Below are 20,995 nucleotides of genomic sequence, written 5' to 3' on the forward strand. Positions count from 1 at the left end.
GACACAGTGGTGATATTTCAGGCATCTGCCTCAAGAATACTCTGTCATCTTGATGCCATGCTGTATCAAGTTGGGGAGCATTTGTGGTTTCCATTTACCACAGGGAAAAGCGGGATCACCATATGGAATATCTTTGATGTAGCCTATTTCCCTGAGCTTCTGGGAGCTGAAGACTTCACCAAAATTGAAATAAAAGCCCCACGTGTGAAACTGGGAAAGAGTGATGTGACGCAAAAAAGGTGTTGCTCCATCAACAGCCAGATGGTCTGTAATGCAACAGGTATCATCTGCAGTGTTCATGCACGCCACCTAGGCAGTTCCCATGACCACTATATATGGCACACCTGTGACTTGTACCAATATTTTGCATGGACTGATTTCCACAGGCCCATCTTACTAGTGATGCCAGATATGTCATGGAACCCTAGCTGATGCATCCATTAGAAATCCACAAAATGAAGCAAACCAGGGGTACTGTTACACCCACTTGAAAACAAGAAACATTATTTTGCATGTGTTTGCACTGCTGAACGTACGCTTTTGCTGTCTGAATTCATCCAGTAACACCCTGCTGTATAGTCTCAGCACCTGCACTAAAATATTTACAGTATGTGCAATTTTACTCAATATGATACTGAGGAGACAGACAAAGCAAGGGGGTCTTCTGCAGGAGGCACACACCACAGCACTCAAGGCAGGATTAGAAGAGCAAGATGAGTAGTCAGTGAAGGAGCCAGCTGCAAGGGATGAACATGCTAGAAGGACATGAGTGCAGTATGCTGCAGCACTGGCAAAGAGGCAGAAGCTTGCACATAGTTTTGACTCCCAGCAAAGTAGAGTAAAGCAGATACACTACACTGAAACTGCTACATGCAAAACAAATAATAGACTGCTCTTACCCATGCATAGGTTGGCCACACTCTGCATCACACATAAACATTCCAAGTAAAAGGGCAGGGTACAGTTCTCATCAGCAGCACAGGTTGATGAGGGGACACATGTGAGGATGCCTTTGACAAGGAGATGTATAAATGAAGAGGATAAGTAGGAGAAATAGTGCAATTGTGTGCATGAACTAGGATTAGGGGGTGGAGGCTTAATGGAAAAGGCACTGCAGAGGACCAATGTCTCAGAAAGTGACACTGACCTCTAGTGTCACTGAAAGATGTTAACTAGTGTAGTGAGCAGAATAATACTGATAAAGCGTTATTATGACAAGTCATGAAATTACTGGATATGCACTAGTATGGTGAACCACTGCACTTATATATTACTATAAAAAGCCATAAAATGAGAAAAAAATTAGACTAGTGAATAATGGTGCCAAAAATTCTACACTGATGTGGTGATCCATGATCCTGTTACTTGCATACAAGCATAGCAATCATGGAAACTGACTGCTTCAACAGACAGAAACATATCAGCTTGATGAAGCATACCTTAATGTGGACATCTGCAGTCTGATACAGTAAGCCATAACATTGTTGACTGCATAATCATGTGGCTTGTAACTAGAAATGAGCACATCAGTACAGAGAATCACTATAGTATTTGCTCTATAATAGTGTATTATCACATCAATATATATGTATAATAGTGCATTAAGAGTTAGGACTGTATTACAAGATGACAGCATTTATTTATTATTTATTTATTGCATTTGTTTACCAGGAATGTCCACTGGGCCGAGAATGAGCCCATTTTCAGTGGAGGCCCGGGGAGAAAAGCTCCACATTAATTACATATACACAGCAATGTTACACACAATACAGGGAGAAAAGCTCCCATAATTACATACACAGAAATGTTATGCACAATGCAGGGGAGAAAAGCTCCACATTAATTACATACACTGAAGTGTTGCACACAATACAAAGTATACTGATCAGTAGAAGTAGATTGTAGTAAAAGGAATAACAACAATGAAGAATAGTTTGGAAAATGGTATAAAAATAGAATACATTCAATTAACATGTAAGTGAAAATGTATAGGTAGAGTTTTTAGCAGTGTGAAGAGGGCATGCTGGGAGATGATTTTTTTTTAACATTTCTGGATCTGGAACACACAGGGTCTAGAATGCTCTCAGTATTTTTTTTTCTGTGGGAAATCATGGCTTTTATAGATGTAGGAGAGCAGGGATTTTTTAATGATTCTTTGCTTTTTTCACTAAATCTCTAGGCCACAGCATGCAGGAAACAAACTTCTATACCTTACTTATACAGAGTGCTTGCTTCCAAGAGTACAACAATGCTTAAGCACACTATCTAGCCAGGTTACATGCATAGCTGTGTAACTTACCCCTTCCAAGATGGGCAGTCTAGCATTAGCCACTCAAGTCCCTTCTTGTTGCTGATGCTATTCACTCTAGATGCCTTAATTAAAATGGAGTGGTGACCAGAGTGGACAAAACCTCAGAATCACTGGCAATAGATGTGAACTTCATTTTCCCATTTCTTTCCCTTCCACCCATTGCTTGTGCCAAAATGAACACTGATTAACATTCCTGGAGTGTGTGTGTGTGTGTGTGTGTGTGTGTGTGTGTGTGTGTGTGTGTGTGTGTGTGTGTGTGTGTGTGTGTGTGTGTGTGTGTGAGAGAGAGAGAGAGTGTGATGGAGTGTTTTTCACTTCCATCTCCCTGACCTGCTCTTGAATCTAGGACTTGCTGGAGACTCTTGTTTGGCTGTTTACATGGCAAGAACACTAGGTGATATAACCCTATGATACTGAAATGGGTTAAGATTCTAAGACATTGAGGTATATCTGGTCTCAGTAGCTCTGTGAAAGGACTCTGTAAGTACCTATTTAAGATATCTACTTACCGTACTGTCTAAGCCCAAGGTGATGATCATGAGGAAGAATATAATTGAGAAAAATGTGGATGCAGGCATTTTGGCAATTGCTTCTGCATAGGTAATAAAGAGAAGACTGGGACCTGTGAAAGACACAGCAAGAAAACATTAAAAATAACTTTGCATCACTGTTCACTACCAACATTGCATTTATGTATCATTGTTATATGACAGAAAGAAAACAATGCTCTTATCTAACTATACTGTCATTGTAAATGTGAGCTTCAGTAACATATCTCATATTTTTTTCTATTTTTTCCTTCTACAACTGTGGTGTGTGGGAGAACCATTTTGGGTGCAGGGGATCTTGTAGGTAGCTAGGGAGTACCATGGTATCTGGAGAACCAGTTAGGGTATGGAGGAAATGGTGTGCAGTGGAGAAAATGCCTTGGAATCCTTTCCCTAGAGTTCTATTACACCTAAGGCATGACCTGATGAAGATGATGATATTTTTCATATTTCTATATGTATATCTGTAAGGGGGGTGCCAACATAAAATAAGAGGTATCAGTTTGAAGTTGTCACCAGTCTAGACACATTAGTCCCAATATATATTTTCTGTGTCACACACTGGCTGATATATGATGGTTTGTTTATGGCTGTTTATTTTCAGATATGCAAATTAGGATGTTTTTCAAATTTGTGTAAACAGCGGTGCAAAGGACCATAGCACAGTACATCATTTTGAAGCTGGCATCAGTCTGAATAAACTGAGCCCAATCCATGTACCTCTGTCTAGCTCGCCTACAGAGATGTAATGGCTTGTTTATGTTTCAAATATGAAAATGAGTATTTTTTTTTCATATTTGTGTCAGTATCGCTGTATGACATTAAGGCAACTTGGTGGATCTGATGTCATTTTAAAACCTGTATCAGTCTATCCATGTTGCTCTCAATACATGACCTCTGCAGAAATGTAATGATTTGTTTATGCTTCAGATATGAACATTATCATTTTTAATATTTTGGCAATATCACTGTAGCAAAGCAGGGCAACATCATGTGTGAGTTATTTTAAAGGTTACATTAGTTTGTCCAATTTGGCTGTAGGAAATTACCTCTATACAGCATATTTGTAGAAATAGAATGGTTTGTGGATTTTTCAGACATGAAAATGATAATTTTTCGTATATTTGTTAGTACTTCTGTAATGGAGAAGGACAGCATGTTGGGTGAGGTATCATTCTGAAGATGGCTTCAGTCTGAACAACTTGAGCTCAGTGCCTGACCTCTGTGAAGTACATCTGCAGAGAAATAATGTTTTGTGTGTGATATACCTTCCTAACTTCCTTACAAACAGACCTACCGCTGCACAACTACTATCACACTACCCACACTAGCCCACCCTCTCAAACCCACTCAGACTTCTACATCTGCCCTACAATCATAAATCTTACAACTACATATTACTCACTAACAAAAATTACACCATCTCACCACACTAAAAAAAACTCTCATAGACCAAGCTCACAAACAATTAATATTAAAAAACACATATTGACACTCCTACAAACTCTGCTAACCTCTGGTGACATTCACCCAAATCCAGGTCCCCTCTCAGCTAGACAATCATCTGACCTGTTAATCCTAAATCTCAACATAAGAAGTATTACCAACAAGCTAACAGATCTACATGCATTCATAGCCCACTACAACCCTGATATACTCACCATTACAGAAACCTGGCTTAAACCCAGTATCCAAGATGAAGACTTTCTTCCCCCAGGGTATAATACACTTAGATTTGATAGAACAAACAGGAAAGAAGGAGGAGTACCCATTCTTTTTTAAAAACACCCTTAGCCTCCAGCTCCTGCACACCACACCACCCAGTTTTCAAAATGCTGAAGTCCTATTTTCTGTCCTATCCATAAGAAACACCAAGAAGATCAATATAATATGCTGCTACATACCTCCAGGCAACAACTCGCTCATAATAGAAGACATCCTACACTGGACAAAGGACAATCTACCTCAGGAAACAATCCTACTAGGAGTCCTTAACACTGACTGGGCAGCCTGTAACTCCAGCAGCTCCTCTACTCATATCAATCTATATGGGTTCTCTCAACTAATTAAAGAACCAACCAGAATATATGAGAAAACAAAGAGACAATCCATACTGGACTGGACACTAACCAACTATCCCAAACAAAACTATACAGTAGGCTGTCTCCCAGATGACTTACGTGATCATCTCCCCACCTTCCTACCGCAGAAACATTCCAATCACCCCAAACCAGCAGTCTACAAATTTGTACGAGATGACCGTAACCTTACCCCATGATACCTAAATACTGTCCTAAGCCACTGCAACTGGGAACCACTGCAGACACTCGGGTTAGACCAGGCAGTAGACTACTTCAATACTACCTTCTCTAACATCCTTAACAGTCTAGCTCCCAGCAGAAAGATCAGAGTTAAAGCCAGCTACGCACCCTGGCTAAATAGGGACACCAGAACCTTACTAAAAGCTAGAGATAAAGCCTGGAAAATCTGGAAATCTGACAAAACCCCTAGCTCCAGACAATACTATCAACAGCTTAGAAACAAGGCCAAGGCTGAATCCAAAATAAACAAACAAAATTATTTTCTTAGCACCCAAAGGAAATATTCAAATAGTCCACAAAAATTCTGGCATGCCATTAACTCCCTACTAAAGCCAGGCAAAACCACAATGCCAGCACCCATCTCTACTAACAACACCCTAGGCCTAGACATAGCTTCTCAATTTAATAACCATTTTACTAAATCCATCTTAGCCCTGTCCAGTCAAATAACCAAAAACAGTCTACCTCAATCACAACCTAACATATCCCACACTACCCCCTCTTTCAGCTTATCACGAGTGCCCACCTCAACTATCAAAAAACTCCTCCTAAAACTAAAGCCAACCACACTAGCAGCTGATAACATACCTGCTGCATACCTAAAAATGGCTAGTGACCCCCTATCATATCCTGTCTCCATCCTTATCAACCGCTCCATACTAGAATCCTACATACCCAAACTTTGGAAAGTATCTCACATCATTCCTCTCCATAAAGAAGGTAATTCCTATGAATTCTCCAACAACTGACCTATTGCCATCCTTTGCCCCTTATCCAAAATTCTTGAGAAATGCATCCACTTGCAAGTGATGACATTTCTTAACACACACAATCTGCTATCTACCACACAACACAGTTTCCGTCCACATCACAGCACTACCACAGCCCTTCTATCCTTCACTAATTATATAAACCTTCACAGGAATGATAACAAATATGTATCAGCCATTTTCCTAGACCTCTCAAAAGCATTTGATATAGTCTCCCACTCCATTCTACTAGACTCACTAACATCATTATCCTTCACCTCCTCTACTATAGCCTGGTTCAAAAGCTACCTATCTGACAGGCAACAATCAGTCCATTGGAAAGGAACTCTGTCTACACAACTTCCAACCACCATAGGAGTCCCACAGGGCTCTATACTGGGCCCGCTATTGTTCTCTATTTTCACAAATAACCTCAAATGCTCTACACAACATGCCACACTCATACAATATGTGGATGATTCAACCCTGATCTGCTCTGCCTCATCTCCCACCACCCTACATACACTCACTCAAGATACCTTTATCTCAGTAGAAAATGGATATCAGGTATCCAGCTAATTCTAAATCCCAAAAAGACAAAACTGCTACTATTTACCCCTAATAGATAAAAAAAACTCTCCTTTATCATAACATCTAAGGACGGCACCACCATCTCCCCTTCTAACCACACCAAACTTCTGGGCATTGAAATAGACAATAATCTCCACTTTGATGTTCACATCTCACATACCATAAAACTAGGCTCCCTATACAGGCATAAGTCCTTTCTCTCACAAAAAGCAAGAGTTACTCTTGCACAAAGCCACCTCCCCTCAACTCTATTATACGCAGCACCAATCTTTACCCAAATCAGACAATGTGACCTAGACAAACTAGAATCATGCTACAATAAAATAGCCAAGTTTGCTACTAACTCAACCTATAGAACCCATCACTGTGCTGCACTGAAAGAACTAAAATGGCTTGAGTTACCACAGCTACTTAACTATCACCAGCTGGGCACAGCCTACAATATTCTCAAATATCCTGAAAAAAACCCTCATTATCCAACCTACTTACTATCTATACTGCAAACTGGTACCTAAGATCCAGTGAAAAATCTCTCCTCTCCATCACCAAGGCTAACAATAATGCAGGGAAAGCACTCTACTCCCACACCGTTGCCAGAAATTGGAACTCTCTTCCCCTATCCGTGTCCTCTTCCCCCTCCACATCCATATTCAAAACTCCCTCAAATCGCACCTTCTTAGTACCTGGTTATGCCCTTGTATCACATAACCCTACCCATACTACTATTAACTCCCCAAATTAATCTCTGATCAAATGCTGGAGCTCTGATCCCTGTAGGCTTGGTCATCTGAAAGGGTACTTTTAACTGTAGAATCTTACTTGATATATTTTCTTTTCTTATCAATGTATAACTGACATTGTCTTTTTACCCATGTTCTATGTCTTCTTTTACCTGGAGTGTTTTTATTAATTTCTTGTTATATTACTATGCTCAGCATACATGATGTAACCTGTTTTGTGTATTATGCTGGATGTATTGTATTTGTATAACTTGATGTTGGAGCTTTTCTCCCCGGGCCTCTGCTGAAAATGGACCTGGTCCAGTCGGAATTTCCCGGTTAACAAATGTAAAATAAAATGTAAATTAAATAAATAAATAAATATATATATATATATATATGTGTGTGTGTGTGTGTGTGTATATATATATATATATATATATATATATATATATATATATATATATATACACATATATAAAATGTGTGTGTGTGTGTGTGTGTGTGTGTGTGTATATATATATATATATATATATATATATATATATATATATATATATATACACATATATGATGTTAAAATTATAATGTTTCATATTTGCATCAGTAAGGTAGTATGGCAGCATGGTGAATGACATTTTGTTTTGACATGGTGAATGACATTTTGCTTTGAAACTGGTACTGACAAATATAAAGAAGAGGAAGGGATCCTGGTCAGAGCCTGAGTGACACCACTAGTACCTTGCCTTCTAGGTGAGAGGGTACAACCAACTCTTGTGGAGTGCACCCCACCATAGAGCCAAATTGCAACTGAATGAGTGACATAAGGGTTTATGTTTAGTCTAGTGAGTTGGTCAGTGACGCCTGCATGGGTGATCATATTGAAGGCTTTAGCAAGGTTCAGATACACAGAATGAACATACTGACCTTTGCTGATGGTATCTATTACATTTCAAAGAAATTAACCAGATTAAGGAGACAGAATCATGAAGCCATCTTGATTAGGGTCAATAGCTCATAGGTCACTGATTTTACTGTCTATGAAGTTGACCAAGATATGTTTCACCATTTTACAACTGATGCAGGAGAGGTAAATTAGATGATAGGTGCCAGGATCTGTGATGGATCTACCCTTGTGAAGTGGCACCAAAGATGCCCTTCTGCAATGGTCAGTTGTATGCCTTGTGGAAAGAATAAGATTAAAAAGGTGTAGGATAGATTTGTCAGTGCTGCCCTTTATACTAGCTAGGATACAGCCTGGTATGTAGTCTGGACCTATGGAACTATTGTTTTAGTTTTGACTAAAGCTTCTAAGATCTGGTAGTGATTTAGGGGAAGGGAAGAGCAATGATTCAAGTAAGACAACATGATGGTCAGTGGGAGTGAAACTGGAACTGAATTTAGCATTTAGAACATTGGCTGTGACTTTGGGATCAGAATAGATGGTAATGTTATGTTGAATCCTGGTACAGTGTTGGGTGTTTCTTTTAATACTAATATTGTTGAAAAGGTCTTACAGTTATAATAGAAAGTTTGGTCCTTCAGTTCATATCCTGCCTTAGTCTTCTTAATGGCATGCTTGAATTCTTTGCTGACCTGTGTAAGTACCTTCTTACAGTGGGTTGTAGGAAATCTTTTGTGTGAATATGAAGCAAATATTTTTTTGTCTAATTGTTGACTTTGTTAATTTGGGAGCCCACATGGATGGCCTAACCATCTCCTTCCTCGATGTGGGGGGCCAACTTTGATGATGCACTCACCCTGTCTGGTTCCTGGAAGCGCTAGAACCTGAGTCCCTGAGGCCAGTGTCAGGGCTCCATCCCTTTGTAGCATAAACTGGCTACTTTATTACAACTTTTCTACCTCCTTGTTACAGGCTGCTTTGACTACAATGCTGTCTGGAAAATTCAGCTAGTAGGCCTGAGCTTTGGAGGAGAAGGCCAAGATGGTGAGTGTGAGGAGGTGAATCTGGCTCACCCATCATGAGGAAGAAAGGCAGTGTAGTTCTTTTGCTTATACTGTTGCAAAACTCTGGAATGCCTTACCAGTAAACATCCGATCAATATCTAACCTCAAGAGTTTTAAACTCATACTAAAGAATTTCCTTCTAGAAACAGGTATCTGCCCCTGTGCCAAAACTATTTACACACCCACACTCCCCCTACCCTCATACTTCCCTTTCTCCACTTCTTGCCGCCCTACTTTACCCTTATTCTTCTATCTCATTACTTTAACTTTCTCCCATCTTCTCACTACCCTCCTACCTCTTCAGTGCAGCCTTACTGCACCTACATTTCTATCACACCCTTCCTCCTTCACCTCCTCACCCTTAGTATATTCCCTTCTTAGGGTCTATATCCCTTCTAGCAAAAGTCTACATTCCACCTTATCTTGCTGAACTTTCTACTAGATTGTTTTCCTCATCTCAAATACCTAACTTTCTACTTAAGCCCATATATGATTTCACTATACCTCCTTCATTATTTAACCAGGCATTTGCCTTTATATCTCCTTGTTATTTGACCACTCAGTGGGCTATAGGTTACATATACTACCACTACTAGACAAATAGCATGAAGCTAATCCCATATTATCTCATCCTCTGTGTAAATCAGCTACTAGTTTTCCTAACTTAATGCTGTATGAAAACAACCAGTTGTCTATTATACATATCTCTGTAAATCTTAATCTAATTGTAAATTCAATACAGGGTATATTTGCAATATTTACTGTTGTGCCGCCTTTCTCCCCGGGTCTCCACTGAAAATGGGTTCCTGACCCAGTCGGACTTTCCTGGTTAATAAATGCCAAATAAATAAACAAATAAATAAATAATATGGACTACAGGATTGCAAATAGTTGTGCAACAAGAGAGAAAGCAAGCTGAGGGCATGATCTTGGCCTATACTACAGCTGGAGACTGGTGCAGGAGCACACGTCCACCAGCAGATCAATATTGCTGGCTCTGTTTCAGTGATGTGCCTGGCAGTTACTAGAATGGAAGTGAAAATGTCTGTAGAAATCCCCTAATTCTGAAGTATGACAGCTAACTCTCCAGCCTTTGTTTTCTTTCACTCCCTCCTGATGACAGGGATAACTACTGAATGATGAAAGTGCCAGACAGAGTGGGCTTTATGGACATGGTTAGGCAGGAATATAATTACAGAATAAGCACTTTGGTGTAATCTTTAAATCAGAAAGTGTTTTTGGAGACTAAGACTGCTTAATTATTATGTAATGAATGATTTGTAATAAAATACTGTCATACTACAGGTCCATAATAGAGCTGTCTCAAAGCAAGCATCTGGGAATGAATCAACTGAAGACAGAAGGCGTTATAAGAGATCTGGGAACACAGGTTGACAGGAACCTCTCTTTTGACCACAACATTGCCACTGTGGTCAGAAAGTCCTTCTATGTGGCACATCTCATTACTAAGGGTTTGCATCCAGGAAGAAAGAGGTAATTGTCTCCCTCTACTCATCCCTCATTAGACCAATCATCGAGTACAATGCCCCATTTGGCATGTACCTCACTAGACACCATACCTCTCAACCTGGGAACATCAAAAATCTGGACAAGGCCCATGAAAAATAGGTACAAATCTGTACGCTGATTAACATACAATTTGCATACATAATTACATAACCCCACCCACTCCAATAGAATTGTGGGATACCAACTTTTCAAACACAAACTGAAGAACAGACAACTAACGTATGGCACCAGAGTGGCCCTGCAGCCATTCCAATGCCCCATTATCTGGCTATTTCACCTCATTTACCATAAACACTAATGTGTGCATACTGCTTTACTTCTACAACTTTTGCCCTTGAAACTCACATTTATTAGCCTCTAACCACCAGGTGTATTTAGTTGGGGGCATTTACACACACAGTTTCAGATAAATACAAGGTTTCCTGTGTTTGTTTTTATTTATTAATTGTCATAATGTACATGTAGTTCAGATTTAATTCCAAAATATTATACTGCTCAAGTAGATATGATGCTCCTAAATTATGGACTACGCCAAGAGGTATTAAAGGCTTCAACTCAAAGCTGAACAATGTTAACATTTTCATTGCTAACTGCTTTATAAAGTTTCATTTGATTCCCTGCATAATGTGTGCTGTTTACTGACATGGCCAAGACATCTGTTTTCATATTTGAATCAACATTATGAAACAATACTGGATCCATTCCAAAACAGGAACTAGGCAACCAGAGATATATGCATTTAAAATGAAGGATAACACATTTCAGGGCACTGAAAGACCATTTAAAATCCTGGAGGATATTCAGCTTAAATTATCTAGACATACAGCAAGAAGTCAACATTTTAAATATTTAACATTTATACAAAGCCAAAGAGCTTTAATATATCAGGCAGATCAGTCACCCCTCCAAGTACCATCACCAGAAGCATAAATGATACTATATTTATCCAGACTGTTTCTAATGGGTTAGCAAGGAACTGAACACATAGCAGTTCATTTTTAACGTATAGAAAATATAAATGCATGTATGTCCTAAGAATAGTATACATGTAACTTAAGGTTTACATGAATATTAACTTCATTTACTGTCACTTGTGATAAACTAGAATACATCTTATAAAACTGAATTTAAAACATTATGACATCACATTATATTTAATGCTAGTTACTTCAATGCCTTTGAATCCTTACTTGCAGCATTTGTTATAATTAAGTAGTAAAACTTCTTCTCTTTACTTATCCATAGAGTGATATATGTGTATAGCTCATTGCTTCCAAAGCTAAACTGTTGCTTGAAACAAGTCTGTAGGAGTCTCAGAGAGCACCTAACATTTTTTTTATTAAAATAGAATAGCACTTTCATCTCATCTTTAGTTTAATAGAGACTTCATCTCTATTAAACTAAAGACGAGTCACAAGACAAAAGCGCTTATCTATTTTAATAAAAAACGTGAGTGGCTCTGACTTACATCATCATTAAATAAATAAAAAATAGATTTTTTTTTAAGGAGAAAAATAGACTGTCAAAAAGCAGTGTAGCTGAAAGGTACATTATGACTGCTGCAACTTACAGTTTGGGTGACACACACACCGTTTCCTTAAACAGCTCACGCTCACCTAATAACTCCAAAGTAGCAGCCATCGTTGCCTCAATGCAGAACAGCCAAAGCTGAGCCATTTCCTCTGGCCACCAAAGCATTAATTCACCAGGCATCAGCGACCTCCGCTCCATGCAAAAGCAAGCCAAAGTATTAATCAAGCCACGACTCCGAGTCCAACAACAAACGCACAGCCAAAGGTCTGCAGCAGTTGCTTGCTCCATTTCTGATTCCACGTTAAAAGATTTCAAACAGCCGGAATGGAATTTGAGAACACACAGCCAAACCTCTGTAACAATCAATACTTTCAGCCAACCGGAAAGCACATGAGCCCTTGAGCTCAATTCTGACAGGCTGACGGTGTGAAATAAAAAAAATTTGAAAAGAGCTGGAAAAAATGAAGGGGTGCCACTCGGGAATCGTGGCACCCCATTAATTGGACCCCAAAACTCAGTAAAAGCTGAGTAAATCGGTACGGTTGGGAAGTCTGCTAGACACCTCCAACAACTGGAGAGGCCACAAAAGTACCTCACAAAGAGGATCCTAGGCCTTAAACACTTGTCCTGTTTGGACAGATTCAAAAAAACTCCAACTATTCTCTGTCTCATATCGCCTACTTAGAGGTGATCTCTGCTTGACTTACAAAGCGATGTCTGACCCAGCTCTGTTAGAAATGCTACATCTATAGAAATCCCAATCCATCCACACCACACACTCCAGAGACCTCAACCTCATTACCACAATCAACAGAACAAGCTGGAGGGACAGGTTCATAACCCAGAGACTGCCCATGCTAAAGAATAGACTTCCCATACATGTTAAACAGAGCACCTCACTGGCCCTCTTCAAGAGAAATCTTGATGAGTGGATGGGAAATAGAAAATTCATCCTGGGGATCACTCAGGTAGCTCTATTAGACAGAGGCACTGGGAACTAAGGTCGGGTGGCACGATGCCAGGGTAATCCTATGGGCTAGGGTTGTAAAGGCTCCAGGACCATTAGCATAGTACACACCTATGAACCTATGAACAAAGGTGGCTCCCCATACTTAGGGAAAGGAGGTGATTATATTTTCTGCATGTGTTACTGAATAAACAGAGTCTATAATAACAACAAGGAAAACTATGTGCTTCATATAAAAGATTCCCAGACCTCTCACCTTAAGAAGGTACTTAGGCTGGCCAGCAAAGAGCTCATGTTAGTTATTGGAGTATACATGAGTGAAAAACTACAGCGTATTGGTGCCATGCAGTAGGACTGCAATAAGAAGGTGAATAAGAAGAAGACTGTAGTTATGTAGCACTTTATTCTAAGTGCCATAAACAGTACCGGCGGTGAAGTGATTTGTCACATATGGGAAAGCTGAAGATGGACAGATCTTTACATTTATGCCTTGAGATTGACAAAACTTTGCTAAAATGTCATTTCTGCAAAGATATACAGCACTACACAGACACAACGGGCTTGTCTCCATTTTAAAAGCATTATTCATAAGGTCATGACAGATTTAGCAATTAAAACATATATAATTCAAGGATCTGCAAAGCCATTCAAATACACACAAATCAAGAAAAACAAAAACTAAAATTACAAATCTTTTCTTTTCAAAAGAAGTACAGGATTGTGTTGTAGAACATAAGAACACAGCACTGGCCAGTGAACAAACATTGAACTGAACAATGAGGCTTATACTGAAACCTAATTTTATTTATGATACAGCTCAACTACATGTGATTTATGTATTTATTTACTGACATTTGATTACTGGGAAAGTCCGACTGGGTAGGTACTTATTTTTAGTGGAGGCCCGAGGAGAAATGCTCCAAAGTATTGCAAAATATTTTAATAATAATAATTTTACAGTCTTGAAAAATAATACAAAAACAAATGCAATATAAATAATTATACCAAATTAGACATAATATGAAAACATTGGTTAGGAGTAGATATAAGTAATAAGACAATAATTTAATAATTACAGAAATTTTAGCCAGTCTATAGAGAAACTAAAGAAAGTTAGTATAATACAAACAGGAATTGCAATATCAAGTGAGAGAAAAGCAGGCTTATGGTATATTTAAAGAAAAGGCCAGGGGAGAGAAACCTGATATAACTAAGGAAGTAAGTGAAGAATGGCACACAAGGATATGTAAGGTATGAATAGATATTTGTCCACATTTAGGGATACAGCTTACCCTGGTGTTGAGAAAGAAAAGAGCCAGCTTTTGGCTAGGAAGTCTTTCAGAATGGTTTTGAAGGATGGAAGGAAGGGTATTGACCTGAAGGATAGAGATATAAGGTGTTCCAGGCCTTAGCAACATGGTACTATTACAGACAATGCCCAGCAGATTTGATAGGTTTATGGAGAGACAGAGGAGTTTTTGATCATTGGATCATAATGACCAACTAGAAACATAGGTTGTGTAGAATGTTATTTGGTGCTGGACAAGTAGATGGATTCTAAATAATTTTATAGAAGGTAAGAAACTGTGTATATGTTAGTTGATTGGGTAGTTCTAAATAATTTAGGCTTTTAGTGTTATACAGTGGTGGGTTCTGAAAGGGGTATTTGATGCAAATTTAGCAACTTTGTTATAGCATTGTTCAAGTTTTTATTTTAAGATGCCTGAAGGTTAGTGAGGAGGGGAGCACCATAAAGAAGTGTTTGTGTGTGTGTGTGTGGGGGGGGGGGGGGATTAGTAGTGGCAAGTATAGCTTTAGTTGGGTCAGTGTGAAAGTTTTTGACTCTGTAAAGCATCTTTAGTTTTTGATGAGTTTTTCTTATACAATTTTGTATATGTAGGTCAAATTTAAGATTATCATCCACTATCATTCCTAATAATTTGCTATGAGAAATAATGTTGATGGTTGTATTATCAAGAGAGAGGACTTTACCTTTATTCCATGGGAGAGGGATTTGTGGTATGTAGACTATGTATGTATGTACATATGTAGTCTTGGCCAGTCTGTTTTGAACAATTTTTGCTAAGCATTTGTGTTGTGAAGAATGAAGGCTCAAGGACTCATGAAATATCCTGCTAATTCTGTCTTGCAAAACTATTTGTTATTTAATGAGCATAATCTTCAGTTTGGCTTGAACATCACATGACTGAATATGTTGGCCATTAGGCTTATTACCTTTAACAAGACCATGCTAGTCATTCAGTACTCATAAAAATAGAATACTTTACATCTCATTAAAGTTATTCATCTTGTGCCTTCAGGTGGTATATTTTATTTTTATGTAGATGCTTTTTGAAACAGTGCACCTGCTTAGACTCTGTGTATACCCCTAAGTTATTTAAAGCTTCTAATTCCATCTGTCTTATTTTCCATGACTACACATTTTAAACGTTTCTAACCTCTCATTATATGGCTTTAGCTGCAGATCCAACAATCTTGTTCTTCCTGAAACTCAGATAATAGTGTGTATGTTTGTTTCAGTCTTCTTAGTAAATAAGTAGCTATATTGTTGGATTGAAAAAAAGTGCTTTTCATTCCTGGCTAGGAAAGTTAAGACATTTGTAAATGGCTTTCTCACATGTTTTCTTCTTTCTAAATGAGATGTTCTAGCATCAAAGTAGCCCTGACCACTTTAAAAGGAGGGGGTTTAGTGTTGTCTTCCAACAGTCTCTTAAAGCAGGCAACAGTTGAACACTTTCACCATAAAACGTCATACACTGGTTACAACTGTTATTTTAAACAATAGCATTTTCACCCAGAGCAGCCTTAATACAGAAAATGCCAAGATGGTAAGACAGCATTATTTAGTCTTATCAAAGACTTATGTAATCAGCTATTAATGCTTGAACATCTTTGTTATTTATTTCAGTTAAACATATTTTCCTAAACTCTATTTTTACATACTATATTACAGTAAAAAATTCCATCAGCTAGGTAAAGTGATCTAATTCAGTTAGTGCAAACATTATGGCCACAATCCTAGCATAAAGCAATGACAAATATAAATAAAATAAAATTAAATTGTTAAATGTACACTAAAACACCTAAAGGAAAAGTCAGACACACCTAACAGTAAAAAAGCAGTAGAACACACTTTAAAATTAAGTAGAAATAATGATGTCATATTATTAAATGCATACATTGCATACAAAAACAGACAGTCTGTTCAAAATAGGTGATTAAATGTTCTTATAAATTTTGAACAGAACAATATAACAGTCATAGACTCGTGCCTTAGCTTACCTTACTCTGCAGTCACACACGTTATCCTATGCTAGAAGAATTTTTAAAATTTGGTTTCACTCTCAGCAACCCAGTGACCCCCAGTGGAAGGTAAGGGAGTGGGCTCTGGAATGAAGTGGTAACATCAAACAGCACCATCTTCTGACTTTTGTGTGGGATTGATGGTAAGCAAACAACCAGTGTATAAAGAACAGTGAATATTTTATGTAAAAATGAAAGCCTAAAGCAAGAGATAGGTAGTATGTCAAAAATAAATGCCTATATTTTATAATTATGCTGGTAAATATCAATGCTCTTTTCAAGGGATGACCATTTAAAACTGTTTCAGAAGAATAAATTTGTATTCAGTTTTTGAAACAAGAAGAATAAATTGACAGAATGTGTTCCTTTGAAATTAAACAATTACTAATTTGGAAAAAGAGAGAGAGGTTAAATAATGGGAATAACTTATTCTATATAACCTATCGAGTGGCTGATGCTGTCTCAACCTTCCTTCGCAGAAGGATTGGTCTGATCACTGCAGTACTGATGGTTTTGGCATGCAGGTGCCCAGTATTTATTACAAGATCAAGGATGGCTGTGTGCTTGGCATTACCACACTTGTGACAGTAGCATCCATTGCATATGTAGATGAGAGGCATTATGAAACTCCACAGTGATGTGGGCACACAGGTCAGTCACCTGAGGTGGGATTAGGCCATCCCAGCAATGCAACATATCCCCACTTGAAATAATTACTTGGTTATATACGAGAGGCACTAGGTAGTGCATTGACAGGGAGGCACTTAGGGTCTGTTTTTTAATATGGAAGGTGCTGGTGTGTGGGAAGGTAGACACTCATGTTGCTGGGATTAGGATGTTTTCCATCTCCACAGACCATCAAAAGCAGTGAGGGTTGATGGAGTACATGCAGCATCAGTACCTGGCTGGATTATCGCTCCCTCTATCAGGTTGTTGCCCTGGAGACATTGGGGACTTCCTTCTCTCTGGAGAATGTATGTACTTAAGACCCATTAGAGGGATGCTGAGGGTCATCAGACAAGGAGAGGCAAACAAAATAATAAGAAAAGAAAGTGCTCTGGAAATAAAACTTGTTTTATGTATTTTTTTCTAAGCAATGGACAACTATACAGTAAATACAGAATAATAAACAGAACAAAGGATTGCTACACTCAGTATAGGCTCAGTGGCAGGAGGCAGCTTGAAAGCTGATGACTTGATGATAAGGAGGAGGCTGGATAACCTCTGTATCCAGAGGACAAAATGGAAGGGTAAGGCAGCACAGCCACTAGGCATGGGATCTGGAGTCTACTACTCATGGGAGGACATACTAGAAATGATGTGAGAACTGTGATGACGGAGAGGCTTCAGAAGACAGTGAGGGATGTCATCAGAATTAGTGACAGACTCATTGCAATCAGACTCTGGTGTAAGGATAGGGCAATATTCATAATCTCAACATATAACTCAAGACAGGGTTGTGATAGGAAAAGGGTGCATTCAGGTAGAGTTACAAGTCCTACTAGATAAAGTAGGACAACATAAGATGGAGTTTATAATTGGGAACGTAAGTGCACACATTGGAACAGACAGAACAGGATATGAGGACTGCCTGGGTCAACATGGATGCAGCAAAAGGAATAATGAAGGAGATGCCATGCTAGACTTCTGTCTAGCAAATGGCTTGATGGTGGCCAACACCTGGTTCATCAAGAGAGCCTTCCATAAGTGCACATGCAAGAGTGGCCAATATATGATTCAGGTTAACTTCCTCTTAGTAAGGAAAGGGCACTGGAGTATAATCAGTGATTGCAATGTCATCCCCAGTGGTCAGAGAAGGCTTTAAACTCAACTGGAACTAGGCTGAAGACTGGAAGTTGACTGGAGGAAACATAAGAGTTCAAGGAAAACCCAGAACTCTAGCACCTCAGGAAGAGGAGGAAATAGGTGGAGTTGAAGAAGAAGAGTGTCAATGCCTTACAACAGCATATGTGAGGACTATAGAACAGACATGTGGCCATGCCAGGTATGGAAATAAGGTAATTAAGGAAAGTTTGTGGTGTAATAAAGAAGTCCAGGAAGTCATCAAAAGAAAGGAGTGAAGGAAAAAAGTGAGAGAAAGAAAGCAAGATGGGAGATGAGCAGCGCAGATTCAGATCAGAATGCAGCACAACCAACCTGATGTTTACAGTAAGACAGATAGCTGAGAAGAAGTTAGAGATGAGGAAATAGTCCAACTGGGCATTCCTAGACTTCGAGAAAGAATATAGCAAGTTCCCAAGAATGCTGAGTGATGGCTCAAAGTGCAAGAAACATTGATAGGGTTAGTGCAGGCTATGCACAAGGACCAAATGACACAAATACTAATACTGTTCGGACTTTCAGAGGGGTTCTCAGTGGGAGTGGGTGTGTATCAAAGTTCAGCTCTGAGCCCACTGCTGTTCATGCCAGTGCTGAAGTACATTAGCAAAGAGGTCAGAGGGGACAAATCAACAAAGTTGCTGTATGCAGATGATGTGGTCTCTGTAGAAGAACTTCAGCAAATGACTGGAGAATGGAATGCAAAACTGCAAACACTCAGAATGAAGCTGAGTACAGATAAGACGGTTGTAAATGCAGCAAATGAGGAAATTAAAAGAAGCTGAGAACTGAGACATAATGGAAAAGAGTGGAACAGGTTAACAGCTTCAGGTATCCGATAGGGGTGGTTGAGGAGAAAGGATGTCTGAATGAGGAAGTCACAGCTAGAAGCAGTGGGGCTGCAGCCAACTGGAACAGAAAGTCAGGGTTAGTGTGTGACAAACAACTGCCAAAGAAACTGAAAAGTAAGGTGTATGAAACATTGCTGTGACTGATACTGCTGTATGGCGAGAAACCTGTGATGTGAAGGCAAAGCAGTTGAGGAAGCTAGAGATGATGGAGATGATGAAGTGCCTGAGTTGGGTGGTAGGATTCATGCTGTGGGACAAACAAAGAAATGAGAAGATCACAGCAGAAGTCCAGGTAGCTACAATTGCAGAGAACAGATTACAGTGGTTTGAGCACATGCACAGGAAAGTAGAAAATAATCTGGTGAAGAAGATTAAGGACAGATCGGAGTAAGGAAAGAGGAAACATGGGTGTTCATCAAAGAGATGGATGTGCCCGAACCACTGTAATCAGTCGTCTTTGGCCTTTTCTGCATCCATCCATGATGCATGAAGCTGTTGACCTGTTCCACTATTTTCCCTTTTGTCTCAATTCTCAGCTTGTTCTGAACTCCTCATTTGCTGCTATTACAACTGTCTTATCTGTACTCAGTTTCATCCCATGTGCCTTCGATTTTTGCATTCCATTCCCCTATCCTTTGCTGAAGTATCCTTTTACCGCAGAGTATGGGAAATGCTGTAGGATTCTGCAGCCTCAGAATTAGTATATGATACTATAAAACTGCATTTCACTATTCACATTAATGAGTGGCAAACAATAGCATCTCAGAGTTCTGTCTTACTCCCAACCAAACTTCATTCATTCATTTATTGACTGGTTAAATCTATAAGGTTTTTACCATTCTTGGGAGCATAAAAGCATGGAGAAATGAAACAGCCAACAACCTAATAAAAGTCACAATTATGTATCTTAAAACTGGTGAAATCAATCACTTTTTTTGTTAACTAGTTAAGATTAATTTGTCATATGCACCTCTTTACAGAGGTGAACAGTGAGGAGCACAGGTCTGGTTTAGTGATTTACTTAGTGATAGAATATAAAGATGGCACTGGGGTAACAAAACTCAAAATGACAAAATGAAGCTCTTTAGAAGGCCATGCCCTTAATAATCTGTGATATACTGCCTGGGTCAAAAAGATGAAACTTTAATAATTGTGTTCTGTTGTTTCATATGTAGTGCAATAATTTGTAAAGAAACTGTCTACAGGACTTCCATGCTTCCCATACTGTGGTATTCTAAAAGGATGTCTGCGCTTACAGGAAGCCTGTTATTTGTTACTTTAAAAACTTTCTTAGTAGAGCCTTCATTCGATCACATTACATACCTGCATCTTTGGCAACATCTGCAACATCTTTTTGCCTCATTTCTGCCATATATCCGAGGACAGTGAATATGACAAATCCAGAAAGAAAGCTTGTTGAACAGTTCACTGTACTAGTAACCAGTGCATCTCTGCAAGAAAAAAATATTGCCATGAATCTCTTTAAACTATGGTCATATGATTAGAAATAGGTAGTCAATCACAATTAAAGTTATGGATTATTAAACTGATTAGATATTAATAGTCAAGCAGAATATAATAATTTCACAGCAGCTGTTTTGCTGTGCTTCATGATAGACATTTCCACCTGGCCTTTTTTCTAAGACGAATATAGTACTGATTCCGCACAAATGACTTCACACTTTATGTATTTGTTAGTTATATAATTCTAAAACACAGTTTGTTTCACGTGAGAATATTGTGA

At 38.8% G+C, this 20,995-nt stretch overlaps 1 protein-coding gene across 1 annotated transcript in view; it reads right to left on the reverse strand.

Moving 5' to 3' along the window:
- Window positions 1-20,995, reverse strand: part of SLC6A4 (solute carrier family 6 member 4) — a 726,628-nt gene that overhangs the window by 186,088 nt on the left and 519,545 nt on the right. Inside the window, exons 8-9 of the mRNA XM_044054475.1 lie at window positions 20,575-20,702; window positions 2,821-2,933 (exon numbers count right to left, since the gene is read on the reverse strand). Of these exons, the coding sequence (XP_043910410.1) occupies window positions 2,821-2,933; window positions 20,575-20,702 (241 nt within the window). The remainder of the gene's footprint in view (window positions 1-2,820; window positions 2,934-20,574; window positions 20,703-20,995) is intronic.

This window comes from Protopterus annectens, chromosome 13.part0 (genome assembly GCF_019279795.1).
Source record: "Protopterus annectens isolate FY-2018-M chromosome 13.part0, PAN1.0, whole genome shotgun sequence".
NCBI classification, from domain to species: domain Eukaryota; kingdom Metazoa; phylum Chordata; order Ceratodontiformes; family Protopteridae; genus Protopterus; species Protopterus annectens.